Source organism: Neovison vison, chromosome 4, assembly GCF_020171115.1.
Source record: "Neovison vison isolate M4711 chromosome 4, ASM_NN_V1, whole genome shotgun sequence".
Taxonomy (NCBI): Eukaryota; Metazoa; Chordata; class Mammalia; order Carnivora; family Mustelidae; genus Neogale; species Neogale vison.
In genome coordinates, this window is record NC_058094.1 from 2,930,813 (window position 1) to 2,956,886 (window position 26,074).

General features: G+C 50.8%; 1 protein-coding gene across 15 annotated transcripts in view; it reads left to right on the forward strand.

Annotated features, from left to right (window-relative positions):
- Positions 1–26,074, forward strand: part of PTK2 (protein tyrosine kinase 2) — a 245,677-nt gene that overhangs the window by 47,817 nt on the left and 171,786 nt on the right. For 11 of the 15 annotated variants that reach the window (XM_044244887.1, XM_044244870.1, XM_044244873.1 and 8 more), the window contains one exon: positions 6,791–7,107. The exons of the other annotated variants lie outside the window; for them this stretch is intronic. In XM_044244887.1, the coding sequence (XP_044100822.1) occupies positions 7,008–7,107 (100 nt within the window). In that variant the 5' untranslated portion in view covers positions 6,791–7,007. The remainder of the gene's footprint in view (positions 1–6,790; positions 7,108–26,074) is intronic. 15 annotated transcript variants of the gene reach the window in all.

Here is a 26,074-nt window from a genome sequence, read left to right on the forward strand (position 1 = left end):
TAATTATCCTGATAGGTGTGAGGTTAGTTTTAACTTTTTTTTTTTTTTTAAGAATTTTTTTTTAAAATATATTTGAGAGAGAGAGGGAGAGCATGAGAGGGGAGAAGGTCAGAGGGAGAAGCAGACTCCACATGGAGCTGGGAGCCCGATGCGGGACTCGATCCCGGGACTCCAGAATCGACCTGAGCCGAGGGCAGTGGCCTAACCACTGAGCCACCCAGGCACTCCAGTTTTAACATTTTTTAATGATAAAAAGTTTTAGAGTCTCTGCTCAGCAGGGAGCCTGCTTCCCTCTCTCTCTCTCTCTCTCTCTCTCTCTCTGCCTGCCTCTCCATCTACTGTCAAATAAATAAATAAAATCTTAAAAAAAAAAGTTTTAGGGAGAATTGGAAAAATGACTCTAAATTTCTTGCTAAGTGAGAAGAGTATCTGTTGATACCAGAGTGAGAAACAAAAAACATGGAGGAGGGCCTTTGACCAGAAAACTCACCACTGTGTATCTGTGTTCGAGAAGAGGAACCCCACCTCCTTCGGGGCTGTCTGTAGGATACGGCTGGGGGAGGACCGGACCCCGACGATGCTCCTGATCCTTCCTGAAAACGGGCAGCGTAGGTGGGAGATGGGACCTGCTCGCCTGCAGGGTCCCTGGCACCCACGGGCCTTCCTGTGTGGCTGTGGGTGTCCCCGCACACCCGACTGCCCACGAGCCACCGAGGTTTTCTCGGCCACAGTCCTCACAGGGCACCCTGCTGTGTGCTCGGTCAGGCAAGTGGCCACACTGTGGGTGGAATGCGCTGACCGCGTCAAGTCAGCTGTGGCGACAAGTGGCGCCGTGAGTCGGCCGCGAATGTGCAGGCCGCCGGAGCAGAAGCTGCAGAGTTTACTCGGTGGTGGCAACGCTCAGGTAAAGCATGACTTGACTGTCTTTTACTGTGTGTTATTTGGTCAGTATAAGCCAGGAGCACCCCTCTGTTTTATGACACTTGCAGTTAGGTTGACAGTTTGGGTAAGTTTCTGGAGCTGTTCTGTGTTGTCAGGCCTCTGCTAGTATATTTGAAAAACTCAAGTGGCATCTTCTTTGAGGTCTCGGGCCTTTATTTTCTTTTTAATTTGGTGGCAAGTAACCTCCCACCAGTGTCTAAACCTAGAATTTAGCTTTCATCTCCTCTGTGGCAAAACACACGGAGGTGGCCCTTCGCATCTGGGAAAATACTCTAGTTGGGTATTGTCGAAGTTGATAATGACTTCAGAATTTTCTGCCTCCCCAGAGCTGCGGTTTCCCTTCTCTCTGACATGCCTCGCGTTGCTCCGCTCCTTGCTGTGCTTGTTTCCTGGTGCTTGTGCTGCGTCTCCCCGGCCCCAGCCTCATGTCCAGCATGTCCCGCGGTGGCTTGATCTGCAGCCGGGGGCAGGATTGCAGACTGCGCAGGACGGTCGCGGGAGCCGCCGGATTGGGCGAATGGGAGTGTCGTGTGGGGGTGAGAGTGGCCTGTCGTCTCCTGTTCCTGCTGTGATTCACTCATCCTTTATGCGCCGAGTGAGGCCCGTTCCCTGCTTCTCTGCAGGCCTTTGCAGCCTCCAGAGGTGGTGTCATTACAGGTGGTGGCTTGAGTTTGTGCCCTGACAGGTGTCCCTGTGCTGGTGCCAGCTCTTCCAGTGACCACTTAGCTGTGGCATCAGATATGTTGCTTCATTTCCCGTTTCCTCGGTATGTCCGCGTGTCCCGTGTGGCTCGTGAACTTGCTGGTTGTTGGTGAATTCCTGCAGCGGGGGAGTGAGGGAGCGCGCAGTGGAGCCTGACTGCCCCAGTGTGACATCCCGCCCCGCCCCGCAGGAGGTCTGTGGCCTCAGACAGGTCACTCAGTGCCCTGCGCTTCTTTCTGTTCGTCATCTCTCACACGGTGGGGGGGTGGTGGTGGTGGTAGAGGCCCCCTCACGGAGCTGGTTATTAATACCCGAGTCCCTGTGCTTGAAGTATTTAGGACAGGGCCTGGCGCCGCGTGAGCATGGCCTGCAGCGGCATCCACGTCGTGTCGGCGACATTGTGTTTTCGGTGTTGTTCGTGCTGCCGTTCCGCCACTTGATGACAGGCGCAGAGTCACCGCTCACGTTAGGTATTGCCGTTGTCCTTGTACGGGTGACAGATGAGGTTCAGGATGGTGAAATGAGTCTTTCCTTGTCTCACAGATAGAGCTGGGGTCCTTTGTGTCTTCCAGTGAAATCTAGTGCCTCCCTCAGCTTCCCCAGAGTTCCTTCTGCGCAGGAGAAGGGAGGTCGTGTGGTAGTTGTGGGAAACTGCAAGGACAGCGAGTAATACCGGCACCTTTTGGAGTATGTTGTATTTTGAGACCTGTTACCTCTGTGTCTTCAGAACGTGATTATATCCTTCCTTACGACTAAACTTCTTTAGTCCTTAACAAGTCTTAATTTTTGTTGATAGATTAAATTTTCAGAAAAGTTATTTCTGTCTTGTGGTGGAAATAGCGAGGCACAATGACAAAGAAGTGATGATTCTGTGAGTCTTACAGAATTAAGTTCAGGATGTGATGCCCGGCTTTGGAAGTGAGGGCGTGTTGTGGTGGTCAGCTGCTCGTCGGAGCTTTCATGGTGTAATGGTGTTGATTTCACTTGAATCTATAAATCTTGATTAATGCAAACAGAGAAGAAAGGTAAATTTTGAATTCTGTAGATATGATATGAATTACAGTTTTCTCTCACATTCCTCCCATTAGCTGACTTGAAAGCATTTACTGGGGCTTTGCTCTTCCAAGAAGTACTGCCCTCAAGTCTTAGTAAAGCCAACAAATAAAACCATGTAACTACATGAGAAACATGAGACTCATTTATAAACAGCTTCTTTTTTCTTTTTTTAAGGATCTTTATTTATTTCTTTGAGAGAGAGAGAGAGAGCAAGCACGGGGTTGGGGGGACAGAGGGAGGGGAAGAAACAGGATCCCTGCTGAGAAGTGAGCCCCACATGGGGCTCCATTCCAGGACCCTGGGATCATGACCTGAGCTGAGGGCAGAGGCTTAAAACCCACTGGGCTACCCAGGTGCTCCTTCCCCCCTTTAAGATTTTATTTACTTGAGAGAGAGAAGCAACTTTTTCTCTGAATAGTTCTTCCAGGGACTTTCTCGCCTGAGGCCGGTTTCTGTAGGGGAGCTGTGTTGGGCAGAACTGCACATATACGGAGGGTCCTGGAGGTCCCTTTTCTGCTTCCTGATCTGGCTCATCACCGTGTTTGCTGGGTTTCTGTCTCATCTCACACAGCATTGTCATTTACGTTGTGTGGAAGTTGGCCGCGGAAATTCTCCCGGGAGTAGCAGAACGCTGCCGTCTGGGATGTGTCTCTGACGGCGGATGGGGAGAGGTGGTCCACGTGGTTTCCTGGATTCTGGGTCAGTTTTTCTTTCACTTACTCACTCACTCAGTGCGTACTCACGAAGCCCCTGAGCCGCGAGCGGTCTCGCAGGTGGAGCGGTGCCGGCGTCGAGGCAGGCCACGCCGTCCTGAGCTTCGTGCACGTCCTGACACCAAGAGCATCTAGATGCCTCGCTGTGGCCACGGCCTCTAAAAGAGAAGAGAGACTCCCCCTGCCATCTCCTTGTGACCTGGAGGTGACAGATGTGCACAGTGTGGCCTGTGCCTCTTACTGACCACTTCAGTAATAAGGCCCAAAAGGCCGTATGTGCAGAACACACCAGATTCTTTCCTAACATGGAGACCGGGGTGTAGTGGGGGCATCAGACAACACATGTGTCAGTCGGTCACGTGGTATTGGAGCAGGCGTCAGTGATGTGGGCCGAAGCAGGGGGAGGGCATGGGACAGGCAGTCTAAAGGTGGGCACACTCCTGGTGTGGGCAGAGGACGGCAGGGAGCTCGGTGCGTCGGAGCCCAGGAAACGGGGCCAGGCCGGGGTGAGATGGAGGGTGTAGGTCATGGCCTTGCGGACCCTGCTGAGTGTGTAGTCAGCCCCGCTGTGGGCAGAACTGGGAAGCGCTGGTGAGTTTCAGCAGCGGAGTGAGATGGGCTTCGCGAGGGGTTGATGTGGCTGCGGGTGCGGAAGAGAGTGTAGGGCGGTGGCCGGACCCATTGCCGCGGCCCGCTGGGCCACGGCCACAGACAGCCTGGATGCCAGTGACATGGGGGCACGTATGCGGGCTGGATTTATTGTAAAGGCAAGGATATTGGGTTTTGCTGATGGATTGCTTTGAGGAGAGAGACTCCCAGGAGTCCAGAATGACTGCGGAGTGGGGTCGGAGCCCATCGTTCTGTCTGTAAATTTGACTGAAGAGTTTACCTATCAGGTAGGACTTCCCAGAGTTGCTTTTAACTCTACTGATACGATGAAGAGTTTCTTAAAGAAGCTACAGAGCTTCTTAAGGAACGACGGGCCTTTCCCTTCGCCTGTGGAGTCTCTTGCTGAGAGCGTGTCGCCGGACTGCGCCCCCTCCCCCCCGTCTCCCTCCCGGCACCGCTAGCCTTTCCTCCTCTCCCCGGGACGTCACTGGATCGGGGGTCTAAGAGCATAATCGGGCTTTCCTGTTGAGCGGGAAGAAAGCAGGAGTGATGCTGTCACTGAGGGACTCGTCCTTGTGTTGTGGCTCAGCCCTCTGGCCACAGGCCGGGCCCCACCGCCCGAGCGCGCTCGTCCTTGCTGCCCACGTGGTCGCGCTTGTGTCGGGAGCGACGCGCCGCTCTTCTCTGGGGGCGCCCGGGCGCGCAGCAGCTTCCCCTTCGGGGCCGAGCCCCGTCCTCTTCTCCGCTCTTCCAGGCCGCTGCTTCTGGCCGGGCTCTGCTAGGCGGCCTGGAGGGGTCTTTGCTCCTTGGATCCTGTCATCTTGTGTACCCTCAGGCCTCGGCACAGGAGGGGCTGCGGTTTGGACACGGAGATGAATGTAGATCAGCTTGGCGGGCGGCAGGTGGGTGAGGAAGCGGCCGTGGTGCTGTCCACCCCCCGCCCCCGTCACTCTGCAGCCAGAGACTTGGCGTCTCTCCCTCACCTGCAGCGCTCCCGCGTCTGTCCTCTTGTCCCCTCCTCTCCTGCTGTGGGGGCTCCCGCCTCCACCGCCACTTCCTGGCTCCGGCCCCTCTCCCTGCTGTGCAGGTGGCGCGGGGGCACTCCGTCCAGAAACCCGTTCCGGGTGTGCGCACGTGAAGACCTCTGGCTTCTGGGGCGACGCGGGGGCTCGGCGGGGCTGGGTCTCTTCCAAGCTGTCTGACTCCCTCTTTAACTCATCTTTCCAAGCTGTGACGGCACTGATTTTGCTTAGAAGATGTGAAAATTGGTGAGTAAAATACTGTTGGCAACTAGTAAAGGTAGCTTCTATGTTGTAACTCGAGTCCTTAGTTCCAAGAGAGACTCGGGGTTTGCTTGTGCTGTTGCTGTGTCTGTGGCTTGGTGGTTCAGGTTCAACCCCAGGCCGTTCCCAGGGGCCTGGGCCGGGTAGCAGACTTGCTCATGGAGTGTGCTTGGCCTCCTCCTGTGAGGAGAGCAGGCCTTCGTGTCCCCAGTGTCCTCGGCAATGGTGATCTGTCTGCTTGTTTCTTCTGGTTCTTTCCTAGCTCACTCACTTGTGTTTTTCTGGGGCCCCTCTGCTTCCCAGTGTCGCCTGGGGTCAGAGTTCACTCTGGTGAATGGTGTGTTTTCACTGGGGGCATCTCAGTTATTTGAGCTCCGACTGCTCTTAGGAGGCTGAATGTAAGGCCTGGAGACAAAGCCGTCATCGAGAGTAGTGTGTCAGAACGGAAACTAGCCGTCCTGGGCGTCACTGGACACAGATAGGCCTCTTGTTCCCCTAGCCTTTTTCAGCTCTTGTTTTCACAAGTTCGTGAATTCGTAAAGTCTTAGTCGTGTTTACAGTTAAGTAGAGGACTCGGTTTTTCTTCGTTAATGGGATTTGCTACAAACAGAATTACCCACGTAAGGGAAGAGCTGAACCGTGTGTCTTGCATGTGCATCGTGTGTGCTCTGACAACAGGCTGTCTTACTGCCAGAGTGTGTTGTGTTTAATGAACTACATTTCAGAGACTCCCGAGACTGCCTCTCAGTTTGAGTGGAAAAAGTGTGAGTATATGTAGCTTTACCTTTTTTGAAAAAAGTTACTAGTACAGATTATTCGAGTTTTTTCTGCCCTCTTTTTTAGGAGCATGAGTGTAGTACTCACTCATGTTCTGAAATGAAGGAATCAGGTATTTTGGATTCCTTGGTATTTTCTTAGCTAGTTTTAAAAGAATCTCGTAACTTCAAATTCTTGTTTTTATCTGTTTTTTTAAGAACCTTTATAAATTAACTTTGAAACTATCAATCTGAAAATATCTGTACCTTGGAAATATCTGGGTTCCTATAGACATAGTCTTTATAGATTTGTTTTTAATGTTGATCAAGATCCCCCCCCCCCAGTATTACTCATTTTTCATCATGGCAATTATCATAAGTCTTAAGGTCAGAATTAAGCTGGTGAAAGGCCAGAGGCATGACTTTGAAAACAGGAATTGTTGGAGGAGCCGTCTACAGACAGACGCGATCTGGGGCAGACCTGATTTGCAGCTTACTCAGTTTCAGAATCGCCTGTTGGGTTTGGGAGCAGAGGTCTGCCCGACGAGTGGAGCAGCCTGGTGGGATTAGCATATTAATCAGCCGCTGGCTATTGGCCTTCTTTTTCTCCTCCCTCCCTCCCTCTCCCCTTCCCTGAATGAATCTAGGAGCACTGGCCCTTGGGGTCACATTACTAGCTGGTTTCATTCTGCTCAGGAGCTCAATCTAGCCAGGATGGTCTGTGTTTCAGATTGCGGAAGCAGGAGAAGATTCTGTAACTGAGAGGCATTCTTCAAGCTGCTGGAAAATATTACAGAAGGAGCACCTCCCAAATTTTGCTTCAAGCTCTGAGAAAAGGAGCACACAGGGGAAACTTAGTGTGGCTGTGGATCGAAGGAACGCTGTGGGAGCGGTGAACGGGGACTTGGTGCGCGGACGCCTGGGCTGATCTTGAGAGGCCTGAGTTTATGTGGCTGGAACTGGCGGGCCGAGCGGCCCTGAGACCAGCAGGTGCCGTCTGTATGGAGAAGAGCGGCTGTAGTCCATTCCCAATTTGTTGGGCGAAAGGTATACGTAACTTAAAAATCTCTTTGGTTTAAATTTTATTCAGATTCATGCTTTTGTACTAAAAAGGTGGATAAGAGTTTTTCAGACTTTATTTCAAATAGATTTATAATTAAATTTAAGGAAAAATGGAAATTGATGTGGTATAGGTTTACAGCTCTTGGCAAAAAACCAACTAGGTAGCTTTTAGAAAAGTAAATAAAAGTACTTTCATGGAACTGCATTTTAAGTAAGTTATCTTTTCTGTGTCTCTGATAGTTTTATTTTGTGTGTTTTTAATTAAGGCACCCATATCCGTTCTGTGATGTGGAAGTTTTTAAAGACTGAAGAGACTGGTTTGAGCTTAAATAGGACTGGTGGGGAAAAGAGCAGTGCGATTTTTCTTATTTCACTCAAAAATTGGTTTTCTTTACTCACGGTAAAGATTGTGTATTTAATTTGAAACTCCATATTATTTAAGGTGGGTTTATCACTAAGGGTCAGTAATACTGTGAATAAGTATTTTCCAATTTAATACTGTTAGGTTTTTTTATTTGTATAAAAATATAAATAATAAAATACAGCGTTTTCGCTGTAACATTCAAGACAGTATTTGGGAAGCATGTTTAGAAGTTAGAAATGCTGTGTAATCCATGTATGAATAAGACCAGATATTTTATCTGCTTAAAATACTAGTGAATGTTACTCCTGGGGGATGAAGTCCATAATAAAGAATTAAATACAAATTTTTTTAAAAAGATTTTATTTATTTATTTGACAGGCAGAGATCACAAGTAGGCAGAGAGGCAGGCAGAGAGAGGAAGGGAAGCAGGCTCCCTGCTGAGCAGAGAGCCCGATGCGGGGCTGGATCCCAGGACCCTGAGATCATGACCCGAGCTGAAGGCAGAGGCTTAACCCACTGAGCCACCCAGCGCCCCCAGCTTAAAACTCCAGGATGTGGTGGTGCTTGCACCCGAAAACAGTTTCACTGTTAGATTGCTTCTCGCTTCCCAGGCTGTCAGCATCATCTAGTCACTCTCGTCTAGGCTTTTAAACATTTCTCCTTCCTTCCCTTCCTTCCTTTCTTTTTAGGTAATCTCTGCATCCAGCGTGGGGCTCAGACTCACAACTCCGAGATTAAGAAAGTCGCCCACCAAGCCAGTGCCCCTTTTAGACATTTCTAAAGCCTGAGGTGTTAGAACTCTTTCAGCAGGATGCTCTCTGAACAAAGCACCTGTCACTTTACCACCTAACTAGGCATAAATTAAAGATTTCGCTGAGTTAAGTTCACACCATTGAGTTTTAAAGGATGGTGGGTATGGGAACTTTTAAAGCCTGTAACTGAGGTGAGAGCGTGACCGCAGTATCACTGAGCGTGACCAGTAGCGAACACCCCGGGCAGAGCGTTCTCTGCTGTGCTTGTGGAAGGTTTTGGTCTCTCCCAGCCTTGTTGGGACCCATATGCACACTGCCACCTCCGTGTGACAGCCCTCTGTCAGCACTGATCCTTGCCAATAAGGCTCTGATTCCACTAAGTCTGGCCTAGACTCAATATATGAATCGAGTAGCAGTGGCGTATTAAATAACCGACTGCTGGGTTTTTAAGAAATTCAGGGTGACTCTAGAAATATGGGCATCAGAGGACACGAGACTGAGGTGTTTTTGCTCGTCCCAAAGCAACTGATGGAAGCAGCTTGTTTTCCCATTACGTTTGCTGACTGGCAGAGCGAGTGAGTAGAGGCCTTTTTAACTGGGATGCCATTTTGATCGAGGTCAGGGTCAGGTAGGAGAGCAGAAGCGCACGTGTGGAAGGGGGGGAGGTAGGGCAGCATCAGGCTTAGAATCACTGCGTTTGTAGGGCTGGAGCAGGCCGTCCCCTCTATAAGTGGTCTTGCTTCTGGATGTGCAAGAGGAGGTTTCTGATGACATAAGGAGCTTGTCACCCTGTCCCCCTCCCAGGGCTGAGTACACCGCCTCCCCCGGGGGCACCCTGTGTGCCAGCTTCTCAGCACACTTCTCTGTACCAGGCCAGGAAGGCAGGAAACCCTAGGTTCTATAAAGGCAAAGATGTTGGTGTGTAGGAATTGGCTGAAATGGTTATTTTCAAGTTTAAAAGTTACCACTTTTAGATAAAGACAAAATAAAATGCTCAAGTCCAAAGACTGTAAATCTCTCTTTTCAGTTAGATATTCGAAACCTCACATTTGATTTTATCAGTCACATTAACCTCAAAAACGGCAGTGTCCCAATTTAAGAAGACACAAAATACTTAGTAGAACAGGCTAAAAATAATGGAACAGAGCTATATTTGTATACTTTGAACTGAAACCTTCACGGTATCCTAAGACAATCTGTGGCTGTCTCTGTGATACAGTTCAGTGGACCTCTGTGATAAAGGAAACCGCATTAGGTCACTCCACAGAATACAGTGTTTTCACATACTTAATCCGACTTTGTTGTAACATGTGTTCAACTATATCGTGACTTCCTAGGCTTAGCGGTGGCTTTAATCCCGAGCATCGAGGTAAAGCTAGATGTTGCGGTGCAGTATTTGGTCGCAAGGTCACCGAATGCAGAAAGCCCTGCTCGGAAGGTCCGTTGGTGACATTAGCATGTGCCGTGTCTGCTTCGCGCTCAGATGCTGGGAGGGCTGCGCTCATTAGGGCTAAGTGTGCGGTCAGGGTTTTTTCTGGATCTTTCAGTAGTGGATAGAGATGGAGTATACCACTCACCGTTCACTTGTGTGCTGGGTCATGCTTTTTCTGCATCAGTATTTTTAACTCCCGCTCGCTCTGCCTCCGTCCGGGTGGTTCTGTGCACGGCCTGTCTTCACTTCTGTGCTCAGACTGCGGTGCTCAGCCGCCTCCTGGCATCTACGTTTGTATCTTTCCTAAACGTCCGACGCTCGTCGACCAGGGAGCGGTCTCGTCACTGTTGCCCCTGAAATCTGTCCCTCCCCAAGTCCTCCTTGTCTTAGTAAGCGTGCCGGACCTCCGCGCCCTTATTCGCTCAGGCCACAGACCCGGGATGCCTCTTGGACACTTTCTGCCTCATGGAATGGGCCCGTCTTCGTGCCCTTACAGTTGCGTCTTCAGAACAAGCCTGCAGCTCCTCGCCCTCCCGGCCACATCCACTCTGCACCGTGCGACCTTCGTCTCCCGCTGGGCCGTGGGAGTTGCTTCCTGTCCGAGCTCCCCGTTTCCTCCCTCTTCGTCCTTCGCGAGGCCGCCCGAGTGCGTTTACCAAAGCAAGAAGGCCGCGCTACTCTCCTTTCAGCCCTGGTGGCGTCTTACTGGATAAAACTGCAGACCCTTCGCGTGGCCTGCCAGGCCTCCCCTGATGTGACTGCTCCCAGCGTCTCGCGCTTCGGGCCGGTGGCCTCTGGCTCATCACTCATGTGGCCCTTCTGACTCGGGAGCACCTCAGACAGCCGAGCTCTTCCCGGTCAGGCCGTCTGTACCTGAGCTTGCCCCTCCTTGCCTGCGTGGCCTGCTCCTCCTGGCCTCTCCGGTCTGCGCCTGACTGACCTCTCAGCCGTGTCCGCGAGGACCGCGTGCGCCCTGGCGTCCGCCCTGATCTCCTCCCCGAGCCTCGTCTCCGGGCCTTGCACGGCACATAACTGGGAAGACTGTTCCCCGTCGTTCTTGCTTGCTTTCTGTCTTCTTGGCTAAGGAGTAAACGCGACACGGTCAGGGATGGTCAGGTTTTCTCCTCCTTGACAGGTATCGGCACAAATGAGTATTACCTCAATGAGTGAATGCGTTATGGGCTTAGCTAATCCACATGCCTCAGGAACGGTGGGGGGAGAGCCGCAGCTCGGCGGCCGAGGGTCTTCCTGTGGCCGCACACACGCCGCATCCCAGCTCTCTCAACGGATGGGCCTCGGTTGGGCTGCGGGGCCTGTTCGCTTCCCTGGGAGTGATCTCCGTGGCCTCTGCTGCTCCTCTGGGACTCGGCCATCCGGTCTGACAGCTTGAGGTGCTAATTGACTCGTGGGGAAGATGTTCAAAATACATCTCTGTGTAAGTGTGTGCATTTATTTTATAGTGTTCGTATGTAAGTAATCCAGACATCTATACCTTTACGGTGAAAGGTGTCAAATGCTTTCCAGAAGAGCAGCGGAGTTTTCTGAGCGCCCAGCACGGAGGAACGACTCGTGGGGCCCAGCACACAGTAGGCCCGCAGTAAGAACGAGCGCTGCGCTGAGCTCCGGCCTGTCCCCGGCCTGCCCCGGTGCCAGCCGTGTTAGACAGAGACTGTGTCCTCTCCACTGGCTGCCCCTCGGCTCCACCTCCGTTACAGCCACAGCACTGCCCGGGGAGCCTCTCCAGGCGCCCTAACGCTTCTGCTGCTCCTTCTGCTTGCAACAGGCATTCTTTTTAAAGGCGGAACTTTCAGGATTCTGCCCGAGGGCATGGCCCTGTGTGGTGTGTGTGTGTGTGTGTCTGTCTGTCTGTCTGTCTCTCTCATCTGGACCACAGGGCTGGGTTGTGGCATCTTTGTGCGGTAGCTCTGCACACAGGGGCGCGGCCAGTAACTCGCTCAACTTCTTTCTCCGCTTGTCTTACGCTCCTTGGTGTTCTCAGCTCCTTGCGGGCCCATTTCAGATGTTACTGCTTTTCCAGTCCATGTGGTCTGACGTGTTATTAGCACTCAGTGATTGTTGAGTGAAAAAACCCTCCGAGTTGTTGAAATCTGGGGCATTTTTCTAAAGGAGGTGCTGAGTCATGCCAGCGGAGAAGGTGGGGAGGCCTTCCGTGCTGTCGGAGTTCTGGGGGCAAAGGCACTGAGAAATGAGCTTGTTTGCAGAGCGTCCAGGGAGACCTGGGCATTCCTGCTGAGGACAGCTGCAGCCTGCGTTCAGGTCTGTGGAGAGCCGTCAGCAGGGAGCTGCTTCTGAGGGGTGAGGACGGGGCTCTTCTGAGCCTTTCCCCCGCCCCTGAAGATCGTGCTCCCCAGGTGTGGTTCCAGCCTGTCTTATCCCGGCCCACTGACTTGGCAGTGTTCTCGGCTTCCCTGGGGGGCCCCCCCGCTTGGCTTTGCACCCCTTGTCTGCCCGTGTCCCCGCTTCTGGTCACCCTTGCCTCTGTCTGGGGGCGCCCTGGAAACCACCCAGCTGCTCTAGCTCAGATTCCTCGGACGTGCTCCTCGGTTAAACCGGGTTGTTGGTAAGCCTCATGAAGTGTGTTTGGACCCCCAGAGCGTCGTGGTCTACAGAATAGCTGAGGTCAGGATGTATCGGCCTTCCTGGTGCTGCAGAGTTGGGGCGGGGGGAGCCGAGCACATGGTGAGGCGTGAGGAGCGGCGGTCGGCAGTGCTCCGGCAGAGGCCAGGAGCAGCCTGGCCCGCGCGGTCCGTGCAGCGCGCACCTTTGCTTCTGCTGTCCGCACCGAGAGCGCGCAGCGAGCCCTTCCCGGCCCTAGTTTGCCATCGTCTCCCTCGAGCGGGGACTAGTGTGGTGGGTCTTCCAGTGACCGCGTCTGTCCTCTCGTTTCACTTTCCTCACTGTGTTTGGAGAAGAGGCCTCAAGGGTCCCGTGTTCTCCCCGGAGGGACCCTCACGGCGAGTGCGGGGGTGGGGGGGGGCCGGGGACGCGCCAGCTGATGCTTTATCTCAGGCTCCACCCGTCCGGCTGTCACGTGCCCCGCCCCCAGGCTCCGCGTGGAGCAGTAATTACATGAACCCTGTAGTGTGTCCCCCCGCCCCCACACCCTCCTGTCGGCACCACTGTCCCCATCTGTCCCCGGCACCCGCTCCTGCTCACACGTCTCCCCAGCTGCCGCACGCTGGGGCCTGCTTGTTGGCCCTGTGCGCCGGCCCCTCCCAGCGCCGGCACCTGCTGGACTCGGCCGTGAGCGCGTAGTCGCCTCGTCTGCTTGGAGCGACGGAGGCTCAGACTGCTAGCAGGTGAGAGGGTCCTGGAGGCTTGTGTGGAAATGAAAAAACTTCTTTCTAGTGCCCGAATGGTTAGTGACAACTGAGTTTTTAAACTAGTGTTCACAAATGTTTCATTGCAGATTCGCTGGTAAGTGCTCATACTGTCAGGAATTCATTATAAATTTGAGTTTTCTGTATTTCCTAACTTACCAGTTTTCGGTAAAGAGAAGAGTCCGGTTTTGAAACAGTTATCGCTGTGTATGTTTGTTTTGCCTTTGAGTATATTTGTATGAACGATGCGGTGTTCCTGACTGTCGCTGCCAGCATGTGCCACAACTGCTGTCTTCTGTAACTTCTTCCGATAACGTTTCTTCCCGAAAAGCTGTAGAAAATGCGTCCTGCTGTCAGTGGTTCAAGGAGTCTGATGTGGGAAACCAGGCAGTGGGGTTTCCCTGGGAGCAGGAGGACCGGTGCTCCGCTGGCCCCTTCCCTGCGCGCCAGTGGGCGTGCCTCCGTGTTGCCTGGGGCACTCAGTCCGCAGCAGGGTCCTGTGGTCGGGGGTGGGTGTGCCAAGTGCTCTGCCAGTGACAGCAGCTTCTGGAGCTCACAGACATCTGCTTCTTTTCCGTTTCCCCTGGGGCTGTGTCGAATCTGGGCATCAACTTGGGAGAAGTGACCTGGGGACAGTATTGTGACTTCCGGGTGACCCATGCAGTCAGCTGGGTCTGGGGGCGCCCGGAGCTGCATGTGGTGGGTTGTAGTGGGGTAGGGGGGAGGGCTTCACGCTTTCCTGATGCTACTGGAAAGGACGGGTTTTTGACTTGTAGGTTTAACTGTGCAGTTCTTGGCTTAGTATTAGAAGTAGATAATCTTGTTCGCCTGTCTTGCAGCCTTCCTATGAGTCACTCTGTAGTTCTGGTGGTTTACTTGAGCAAGGAGGAAATTCAAAGAAATCTATAATCACGTAATCCGAAAATAACTCCTTTTCTCTCTGGTCTTTGTGTCTTTTATTTCTCTGTCTTGTGGTCCGTGACTGGCACCTTCCTTACAGCGTCCTTGTCACGTGCTGGCCTCAGGGAGCAGGTTTCCAGTGTGAAGCAGGGTTTAGTTCTAGTTTTATCTTCCTAGATGTCCTCTGTTGAATGTAAAAGTTCTCCTTCTAGCTCCTGATTGTCTAAGAGGATTTTTTTTTTTTTAATCATGAGAGGGTGTTCAATTTTGTCAGGTGCTTTTTCTGTCTCTTGAATTGATTGTAGAAATTTGTTTTTTTAAAAATAATAGGTAAGTTACATTTTGATTGTTGACTCAACCTTGCATTTCTGAGGTAAATCCCACTTGATCGTGATGTCTTATCCAGTTTATATATTGTTAGAGCAATATGCAGTGTTTTGTTCAGGAAATCTGTGTCTGTTTGCTCGAGGGGTATCATTCCGTAGTTTTTTTTCCTGTGACCTTTTTGTGGCGCTTTCATTTCAGGCACCGCCATTCTCAGAAAACAGTCTGGGCGGTGTCCCCTTGTTTCCATTTGCGTGACCGGTGTCCATAAAGTTAGGAGACCCTGACCTCTAGTCGCAGTACTGGGACTCCTGGTCCCATTTGGTGGCCAGGCACTGGTCACAGAGGGCCAGCACTGGTCAGAGCACAGCGGGAGCGTGTTCTGTCTCGCGTAGCCGTGTTCCAGGGGCGGGGTGGGGGTGTACACGCACGCGTGTGGTGCTCGTGTAAAGAGCCGTGGAGCTCTGCACTCAGGATCTGTGCGTCTCACGTGCTAGGTGAGCCCAGAGCCGGCAGGACTGGACTGTGTGTGCGGCCCCCACAGGCGCTGTACCTCTGGAGGCCTGGCAGCGCGCTCTGCCCGGAAAGGGAAGATCAGACACATCGACACCGTCCCTTAGCCGGGTCCTGAAAACCCTAAAGCGCAGGGAAGAGGCTCTCCCTATAAAATCTGAAATACGAGATTTCAAGTGCTTAATGTATTGTTTTCTGAAAACCATACAGGATGGTTAAGAGTTGTTTGTACGTGGAAAGTGTGCTGCTGCTCCCTGATACCGCACGTACAAGGTGGTGTGGCGTTCAAGGGATTTGTTAGAAAAAATGCAGACAAAAATGTGTAACAAGCAAGCAGACCGTTTGCCAGAACCAGGAAGCAAGGAGGGGAACTGAGCCTTGATGGTTGAAGAAAAGGGCTGAGAGTTGCTGGGGTGAGGATTTTCCGGACGAAGGGCAGCTCCTGCAGAGTGGAACCAGAACAAGTTCCGGAGAGTTCCAGGCTTTTCTTGTGGCTCAGCTGCCCGGAGGGTCTGATGCGGTTCTGTCAGTGGCTAGTGCTCCCGGTGGAAACATTTCAGACCGGAGCTGCGTTTAGAGCCCTTGCCTGTGCTCTGACGTCTCTGTGTGGGGCTGTGAGAGCGGTCAGGGCGCTGGCGGGAGAGAGCCCGTCGCGGTCACTTCCGCAGGGAGCGTGCCCCTCGTCGCGGACACCGTGCTTTCCAGACTCTGGAGGTGGTTTCAGTGACCTCCAGATTTTATTCGGATGACAGCTTGAGACCTCTTCACATACAGTTTTGTTTAAAGTTATGTATTGAGTTTAGGGGACGTGAGTATAAAGTTTCCTTGTACTCACGTGGGCCAGAGAAATGTTGTATTGTGTATAGCCTGTCTGACATTCCAAACAAATGAAGAGAAGAAACCTAGGACCTTGTTAACTACGGTGAGGCCAGTATGTCGGATTTTCGCCAAGGTCTGTTTTTTAACCTTTTTATATTTTTCTAACAGAAATGAAATACTGCTAGAGTATCACATACTAACGCTGCTTTTTTCCTGGGAAAATCTCACTCTGTTTTAAAGTTGACGGAGTATTGTCTGTCAGTTGACAGAGTATTGTCTGTAAAGAAGACAGGTATTGTCGTCATTAAGAAGACAATACCAGACTGATGGGTATTCTGGTTTTTTTTTAAAGATTATTTATTTATTTATTTGACAGAGAGAGAGGGATCACAAGTAGGCAGAGAGGCAGGCAGAGGGGGAGAGGAGGAAGCAGGCTCCCTGCTGAGCAGAGAGCCCGATGCGGGGCTTGATCCCAGGACCCTGAGATCATGACCTGAGCCGAAGGCAGCGGCCTAACCCACTGAGCCCCCCAGGCGCCCCGTATTCTGTTTTCTTAACTTTTGTGTAAGATCACAATGGAAAGGTGTACTGCTGGTATATTTTCAGTTGAGAAAAATGCGTCCTGTCTTTTTATAGGACAAGGTTTGGGGAAAATCCTGTGGAACACTGTGCTTCCCTTGGTCATTGGCTTTAATGACCCATTGCAGACTTCCCAGATATTGCCAAAGTAGGAAGCATAGTCTGTTGTTTCCTTTTTGGACATAGATTCATAAAGCTTTGAAGTGTAACAGGGAAGATGCTTTTTTAGGGCGATGGTGGGACTTTTGAAGTATTAGTTAAGTGGGGGGGGTTCTTACAGGATTTCAATTTGGAGAACAAACTTAGCATTTCCCTTTCAGCAGCCTAGAGAATTCAGGGTATCCCTCCTAACTGCTGCTGCCACGGACCAGACGCTGACTTGGTCTCTAACACACCTTGGTAATAAGCCCTCTCCTCTTACTACGTCAGTTAGTGGGGGCTGTTACTGCTTGCACTCTGCAGACAAGGAGCCTCTAATAATTTAAGAGTCACGTTGCTGGGATGGGGGAAGCCAGGCACAGTTGTGAACGTTAGTGAGCGACATGCTCTGCTTCTCAGTCGGGATCTTGCTCGGAAGCCACTGTCTGTGGAGCTTTTGCTGACACTTGCCTCCTTGCAGAATTTCCAGCCTTCACTTACAGGCTCAGGGATCAGGTTGGGCTCATTCTTTTATTTTATTATTTTTTAAAAAGATTTTATTTATTTATTTGACTGACAGAGATCACAAGTAGGCAGAGAGGCAGGCAGAAAGGGAGGGGGAAGCAGGCTCCCCACTGAGCAGAGAGCCCGATGCGGGGCTCGATCCCAGGACCCCGAGACCATGACCTGAGCCGAAGGTAGAGGTTTAGTCCATTGAGCTACCCAGGTGCCCTGGGCTCATTCTTTTAAAGGTTTACTTGTGTGATTTAGGTGAAGTTTTAGCTGTGCTGTAGTGTCTAGGGTATCTTGTCCATAGGAAGTAACTGAATGGCTCAAGTCTTGATGGCTTTAGTTGTGATGATCTAAGGGATTTGCCTAACCAGTGAGTCTTCAAAGCCGCAACAGTTGAAATGCTATTGTGATAACTTCTTTTCCCCATTGTGGGTTGTTAACAGTTCTACTCTGGAAATGGCGTTCTTGCACTCAAAATTGGGTATTAAATGAAGTTAGCCATGTTTTCTTGCTGTTTGGCTCCCAGAATCCTGTCAGGAGGCTTTCACCCGATCCTGGCAGAAGATGGAAGCATTCTTCTCTAAGGAGACTGGTCCAAGCGAACAGGCAGACTGGAACGTTCTGGGATCTCTAGCCAAGCAGCTGATTCTCTGCTCAGGGCATAGATCGCCGGGTCCTCCGTGTGTACAGGGTTCCTCGACAGCCTCTGCCGCACAGCAGAGACAAAAATAAACCAGTGGGACAGCATCAGACTAAAGTTTCCACACAACAAGGGAAACCTATCAACAAGAGGGCAAAAAAGGGCATGCCGTCCCTCGGACAGACAGCCTCTGCCTCTCTGGTATTCTGCGTCTCCGTGAAGTGGCGTCACTTTCCCACTCAGTCACCTGAGCAAGAGAAGTGGCCACTGACTTCCTCTAACCTTACGTGTGCGATTTAGTCAGCCTCTGTCCTCTTGACCTTTTTACGGCTCTCAAGTCTTTCCACCTCTTGGGCTGTAGTTAGTGCCATGGGGATTGCAACAGAAGCTTCCAGATTGGTCTCCAGGGACTCAGGTGCTGCCCAGGTGCATACCCTTGCAGCATTCGGGCTCCCCACCTGCCTCTGGATCGAGGCCGTGTCCTGCTTCTCTGCTGTCTGAGTTAAAGCCGCTCCCGGATCCCTACCCTACAGCTGCAGCCGTGGCTTTTGTTGGGTGTGACTGGACGTGGCTTTTCTCAACATCTTGGCTTGGAACTCAGATTCTGGAGGCACTTGGCCATGCCCCAAGTTTGGGCGATCACCTGTTCTCCCAACATCACCCCCAACACCATGTTCTTCATGTACTGGTCTGTGCTGGTCTTTCTCATGAGGGCCACAGGGGCAGGGACCATTGTCCTGCTCTGTCCAGACCACCAGTCTGTGTCTTTCTAGTATCTGTCTGTTCCGATACTCTGACGCCCACGTGAGCCCCTCATGCATAGTCTACTGTAAGATGTTTTGGTTGAGTAGCAGCTGGACAGTAAATAAATACACTGAAGAAAATGACAGTGTAACCTGGTAGATTGGGCAGGTATTGCGATGCTGTGGTTCCCACACAAAACTTGCGGAGCGATCATGTGCTGATTTTGTTAAAGATTCTTTTTTTTTAAAAAGATTTTATTTGTTTATTAGAGCAAGCATGTAAGCGAGAGCATGAGCAGAAGGGAGAGGCAGAAGCAGACCCCCCCTCCCCCCGAGCCAGGAACCTGATGCCGGGCTCCACTGCGGGACCCATCCCGGGACCCTGGGACCATGACCTGAGCCAAAAGCAGACGCTTAATTAGCCGAGCCCCCAGGCGCCCCTAAGGCACAGATTGTTGGCAAGTAGGTTTGTGGTGGGGTTCTTACAAACTCTCATGTTGGTGGAGCTGCATTGTAAGCCCGCCCAGACCCTGTATCGGCATCGTGACACCGTAGCCCCTCCTAACTTAATTCTTTGTGCTAAGTTCTGGAGTTAGTTTTTAGAGACTAAAGTGTTAAGATGATGATCCAGGCCCATTAAAAATAGTAATTTTTTCTTGACATTTGCAATGACGTGGATGGAACTAGAGGGTATTATGCTGAGCGAAAGAAGTCAACCAGAGAAAGACAATTATCATATGGTCTCCCTGATACAAGGAAGTTGAGAGACAGGGCAGGGGGTCGTGGGGGGAGGGGAGGAAAAAAAAAGAAACAAGATGGGACCCAGGAGGGAGACAAACCATAAGAGACTCTTAATCTCAGGAAACAAACTGAGGGTTGCTGGGCGTTGGGGTCGGGGTAGGGAGAGGGTGGCTGGGTGATGGACACTGGTATGTGCTATGGTGAGTGCTGTGAAGTGTGTAAGCCTGATGACTCACGGACTTGTACCCCTGGGGCAAATAATACATTATATGTTAATAAAAAATAAAATAAAAAAATAATTTTTTCTTTGTGAGCCACTAGGCAGGACTGTTTTAATGAACTAATGAATACAAATGCCCAGATGTTCAAGGGGAGGCCCATGGGGAGTTTGGAACTTTGTCTCTGCACGACTCCTGACAAGTTCTGGCTGTCCTGCCTCTCTGTTCTTCTTGAGCCCACCAGACTCTCGGTTACCCTCCCTGGCAGAGCACTGGGCTCACTTCATCTGTCCCCCGCTCAGAGGTCGTGGCTAGGTGCTGCCTGTGTCAGGATGAAAGCCGTTGCTTCCTGTGTCCCGCACAGTTTTCTAGTAGTTTACTGTGTGTGGTGGGGCGGGGAGGGACGTCCAGACCCCGCTTCTCCCTCAATTTTATGTCTCAGTTTGTCTCTCCTTCATGGGAGGGGTAGCGTGTGCTTGTTTGGGTTTGTGTCTGGATTGCATGGAGATCATGTATGTACAGAACTGCTTAGGTAGCTGCAACATGGGCAGTGTTCAGTAAAAGCTTTTTGTTTTTTACCTTCTAATACTAGACTCAATTTTGTTTTTTTTTTTTTTTTTTAAGTAAACGCTACCCCCGTTGTGGGCCTTGAACTCACAACCCTGAGACCAAGTCCTGCTCTACAGTAGGAGCCAGGCAGGAGCCCCAGGTTTTTTCTTGCTCAGTAGAAGCTAAGTATATACCATTTGAGCACAGGGAGATATTAGTCCCGTATTTAGTAAATACAGGCAGACTCGCTGGACCTGGTCTCCAGTCCGTGTGTCCGTGTGTGGCTTTCATGCGCCACGTGCAGGGCCAGTAGGACCACCGCATTCTCTGCAGTGGGTCCCCCGTCTTTATTCCCCTTGGCCACGCAATGCCGTGAGTTCCTTGCACTTCCTGTCTGCACCTCTTCTTTGGAAGCTCTGTGGTACCCCCTCCAGCAGGCTATGCCCCCCATCACCACAGGGGGGGTGGACGGCTGGGGGCGGAGTTCCTTCCTTTGACCAGGTCCTGCGCTGGGCAGCTCCTTCCGTGACTGTTCTCTCAGCCTCTCCGTTTATCTCCTCGCCCTCCGGCGGCTTCTTCATTTCCTTCAGCAACGAGGCTCTTTCTCTCTTCTGTCTCTAAACATCACAAGGGCCGGGCTCTGTTCTCACACCTCCTTCGAGTTGGCAGAGTGATTTCAGGGGAACAACCATGAACCTTTAGCATCTGTAGCCCTCCCAGGACTCAGGGACCCAGTAGAGGGCGCAGGGCCTAGCGGGGCCCCTCACAGGGGATCCAGGAGCCACGCTTACAGCTTACTAAGGACCAGAGGCGCCAGGGAAGGGGAGCGCGGAGCTGTGTTGGGCGAGGCCGCTCTGCACTGCGGCGGTGGGGCGTGGCAGGAGCCCGCGGCCGCTGCCGGCCCATGAAGGCCAAGTGCTCGCAAGTGTAGAGAAGGGGGTCCGGAGGAGTGCCCTGCCCCCCGCTGCAGGCGTGACTTTTCTGCGCTTGGAAGGCATCCTATTGAGGTAGTTTCTGTGTAAAGAAAGTGTTTTGATGCCGCATGCGAAATGGCAGGTGTGAACTCAGAGCTGTCGAAGCGCTGGAGGATTTAGTTCACGGAGGCCGGAGGAGTTAGTTCACGGAGGTCTTCTGCGTGGATTTTGAACATCCCATTCACTCTGTTTTACTTTATATGTTTACACATCTTATTCCATTACCCGTACTACTGTAGAAAAGTACTTTAACGTGTTTCATCTGGGAGATTTGCAGTGAGTAACAAAGATGTGTTCAGGAATGTGTATCATGACCGACGTGCTCAGCAGACGCGGCTAGGAGCCAGGCATGACCTCCTCAGCCTGGCTTCAAGGGGACAGTCCTTACTACTGGGACTTCCAGGAGACCCGGGGCCTGTCGTGTGCCACGGACACGCCCGTCCAGCCTCCCGCCGGCTGCCCGCCCGCTCCACCTGGCCGCACGTCCCCCAGTTCTTTTCCTCCCCTTCGCTGCCGCTCACTGAACGAGAAGGAAAAGGATCTCTTCCTGCATTCTCCTTCCCGTTGCCAGCGCGTCCCGGGAAGCTGTGTGGAAGGCCGGTTACAGGGTGTGTGGGACCCACCAGGTTGCTCTGGCCTTTCCGACAATGACAGGATGTGCCACACCCGTCATCACACACGCTGCTGCTCCCAGCGGGGGGACCGTAGTGGTAGCGTGCGTGTGCGTGTGCGCACGCGGGTAAGTGGACAGCTCCCTCAGCCTGAGGGTTTCAGGGGCAGAGGACATTGTTAGATGGGGCTGAAGGGGCTCCCTGGTGTTTAGATATACAGTGTATCCTAACTGAAGGGCCTCAAACCCCCGGTGTCACACTGTTACCTCCTGGCCGCAGAGGAGACTTCCATCCTCGGACCACAGAGCACGCAGTGTCTTTCATCATAGACTTCGATGTGGCTGTGACCAGGCGGGCACTCCCACCTCTAACAGTTGTGCTGGAGATGAAGTTAACGAGCTCACCTCTTTCCTTCCTTGTGTGTGCAGTCACCCCGGAAGTGGTCATTTTAATTACTTGTAATGAGTGCTGGTACAGGCAGACATTTGCCTCCCTTGGCTGGGCCGTTGGTCTTAGAGCTGGGGTCCAGGCATGAGTTTTAGAGGATCCATGAACTTTGCGATCATATACAGAATTTTCTGTGTTTTAGTGTGTATACATTTTCTCTTGGAAATGTTCATGTTTTTCAACAGATTCTCAAAGATCTCTGTCATCACTATATACATAGGCACATGTGCATGTCTGTGTGTGCTTAAAGAAGTCCTCTCATAGAAGATGGTAAATGAACAGTAATTTTGTATTTGCAAATACAAATTTTCCGTGTTTTGCAGAACAGCATGTTCATGTATGGTTAGAAGAGAGACCTAGGCAGAACCGTAAAAATCAAGAATGGTTGCCATTGTAAAATGTGCACCTGTGACTTGCTGCTTTGCTGGGTTGGTAACTGTTTCTCAGGCAAGTAATTTCATCCAGGGCGTTTGGCTTGGCATGTTGCTTTTGGTTAATTGTTGTGTAGAGTCTTCTGGCAAAAAAATTTGTTCTCATTTTGTAAATTAATGTATATAATTGAAATATATCTCCTGTAAGTTGCATACATCCTATGTATCCTGGTGTAGGATTAACTACTACCTTCCGTATCAGTGTTTGCGGTGGCAGCAGCCCCAGCAGCCTCCCTGATGGCTCCCTTCAGTCAGCGTCCCCGAGAAGGTGGCCAACATTTTGATTTCTGTTGCCATGACTCACTTTGTCTGTTTATCCTAATGTCTGTGAGAGTCATCCGCGTCGGTGCACCGAGCCCCGATTTTTCATTGCTGTATAGTATTCCATTTCAGCATCCACCACAGTGTGTATTTTATTGTTGATGGACGGTATGAGTGGTGCTGCCATGAATACTCCGTGTGTCTTTTGGTGACCCCGCGACTGTGTCTTTCTTGGGCGTGTACTTCAGAGTGAAACGGCTGCTCATGCTGTGTGTCACGGTGCTCTTCTGCAGAGATCGCTTCCGAAGGCTTGTATCAAATCACAGCCCAGCCGGCAGTGTATAAAAGCTCTAGCTGCTCCACGTCTTTGCCACAGTAAGCACCGTTGGTGTTTAAAATTTTGGAGCCATAGAAAAGCTATACTTAAAAAATACAAATTTTAAAAATGGAGAAAAAATTCATGTTCACATGACATGAAATTCTCCATGTGGTTTGAAGTGGACACACAGGTTGTGTGACCCTCAATGCTGTCTAGCTCCGTCGCCCCAAAAAGGGATCCAGTACCCATAGCCAGTCCCTCCACGACTCCCTCCCCCTTGCCTCTGGCAAACTCATGCCTGCTTTCTGTCCCCTTGGATTTGCCTGTCTTGGAATTGTCGTATAGATGGATCCTACAACGTACAGCCTTTTGTCTGACTGCTTTTACTTGCCGTAATGTTGTCAAGGCTTCTGCCTGTTGTGGTACCAGGACCTGTTCCTTGTTATGGCCGAGCGCTCTCTGCTGTGTTGCAGGGATGGCCGGTTTGTTTATCCAGTCGTGTTAGCAGATGTTACAGTTCTGACAATAGAGAAGATGGAAATTACTAAGCAGTGTCTTTCCATTGGGTCTTGATAGGACTTCTGGTTGATTGGCTGCACCTGACAAAGTGGGCTTTGAGCTCGTGGATGGCTGCCTGGGGAGGCAGCTTCAGTTATCTGCCGGCGCTCCTGGAAACAGTGGAGCGTGCGTGTGCTGCTCGTCTGTCGTGGGGCTTCGGTTCTCGGCCTCTTGGAGGCCCTTCTTCTTTAGTTAGGCCACTTCTGGCCTCTTTTCCTCATCATGGTTTCTCCAAACCCCCTTTTTATCCATCTCATTTCCTTTTGTTACTCTAGCCTTAATTGGATCTTAGCTTAGTGCAGTGGCTTTGTTACAATATTTAAATATCAAGCTACTGGGGCGCCTGGGTGGCTCAGTGGGTTAAAGCCTCTGCCTTTGGCTCTGGTCATGATCTCAGGGTCCTGAGATCAAGCCCTGCATCGGGCTCTCTGCTCAGTAGGGAGCCTGCTTCCTCCTCCTCTCTCTCTCTGCCTACTTGTGATCTCTGTCTGTCAAATAAATAAATAAAATCTTAAAAATAAATAAATATCTAGCTACCTAACACAGAGGAAGATGCCAGCAGAACAGTCACAAGAAACCGGGGCGCCTTCACTATGGCTGGTTTTCTAGTTGGCTTAAGGCCCAAGAGGGAAAGTCCCATGGATCAGGTTGGCCCGTCTTGGATAACAAAGTGGACTTTTTTCCTTTGGGTGATCCATCAGACGTTTCCCGTTTCCTAAATTATTTACCCAGGATACCTGTTGTACAGTTTCCACCTTGGCTGTCCAGTGAAGAGTCGAGAAGAACCATAGTATCTAGGACTGGGAGCCGATGAGTTTTTGCTGGAGAGGTGAGCCGCTATGTTCCATGTGCCATAGCTCCCTGTGATGTATGATTGTACGGCCCCATGCTCCCAATTGGGAGCTCCTAGCTGGCATAGAGATCCTCCTACAAACTGGCGAACTGCCGGTTTTCAGACCCTTCCCAGCAACGTGTCACGTGGAACTATTAATAAATACAAGTTACTGGAGAGTTCATCTGACCTGGTGTGCAGGAGACGATTATCCGATGTCACAGAGAATGATGGGGTGGTTATGTTGGGAGAGGATATACAACGCTGCATGGGATACCGGACTTCTAACAATTAGTCTGTACTTGAATTGGTCTGGGTGGGGAATACAGGTACCCTGAGAGGATTGAAGTAGATCCATACCAGTGTCTGTGGAGTTCTCTGAGGAAGGCCGTTGGCCCTGACTGTGGATCCTCACGCTCATGTTTTCTCCTGTTCTCAGAGTCCCTGAGCTCTTTTGGGGCTCAAGGATATACCAGTGTCATTGGTTAATAACTGGGGCCTGGAGCCTAGTTTAGGTGTCTTGGGGTTAATAATATTCTGGTATTAAAGATAAAGGGAGGGGTGCCTGGGTGGCTCAGTGGGTTAAGCCTCTGCCTTCAGTTCGGGTTGGGTCATGATCTCAGAGTCCTGGGATCGAGCCCCGCATTGGGCTCTCTGCTCAGCACCCCCACTAACCCCCACCCCCAACTGCCTGCCTGTTTGTGATCTCTCTCTCCATCAAATAAAATCTTGAAAAAAAAAAAAGATAAAGGGAAATGTGATTCTTAGTTTTAGGGTGAAATATAGCACCATTTGGGTTCATAGCTTTAGTTCTAGGGTCCTTGCTAGAAGTTTGAGGATTGGAGACCCAAATAGGCAGTTGGACAGACTGTTGGCTCATGTGCTTGTTTTGGAAAGACAGGGGAAGGAAACAGTAGTCCGAGGGCAGAGAGGACTGGAACGGTCGCTGAACAGGTTGGTAGACTGAACCAACATAGGATAAGGGTGTCTACTGTCTATTGCTTGTGTAGGGTCAGTTGGGTTATCTGGTTGGAGTCTTATAGATTTGTTAAATCCAGCTGGACTACTGTTTTCATGGTACCGGAAATAGTAGAAACACAAGACCCGCTTGCTGTGTCTGGAGCCTCCAGGATTCTCCTTTTACCTTCGCAGGTGTTCATACAGGCTTCAGGCCTGATCAGTGTGATTTTAAGACATGTCTCAAGTCATTATTTCTTTTCCCATTTTTAATTAGAGGTGTCTACAGAGAAAACCCCCTTTGTTTCCATAGCGTGCTGAAATCATAAACAACCTTGAAGGCCTATCTCCTGGAGATAAAGATTTTTAACTTTTAAGCTTTAAATGGGAGGACATATGCCTGTTAGAGCCGTCAGTGCTGCCACTGAGCACAGAGGTGACTCCCATAACACAGTGACCAGAAGTCTAGAAATCCAGGGGCGCCTGGGTGGCTCAGATGGCTGAGTGTCCAGCTCTTGCTTTCTGCTCAGGTCGTGATTTCATGGGTCGTGGGATCAGCCCTGCTGTGAGCCCTGCATCCTGCCCCAGGTTGGGCTCCCCACAGAGCAGGGAGTCTATGTGAGATTCTCTCTCTCTCTCTTTCTGCCACCTCCCTCCCCTTCCCTATCTTTTTCAAATAAATAAATACATCTTTAAAAAGTTTTAGGAAGTCCAGGACAGGATATACCTAAATTATTTTTAATATTCTAAGTTGACAAAGCACTTGTATACTTTTGTTATTTTTTTACAGTGCAAAAAAATGAGAAGGGTTAAAAAAAAATGACAAGGGTTTATCAGTGTAGGAAGTTACTGTAATATTAAGAAGGGAAAAGATAGTTTTCCTTCTGGATCCCAAGATGGAATCTGTTTAACGTATGTTTTAGGAGTTTAGCTAATTGGATATATGGAAAAGATTATTTCTGATTGTTTCTAGGTTTTACTCCTTTTATAAGGTAA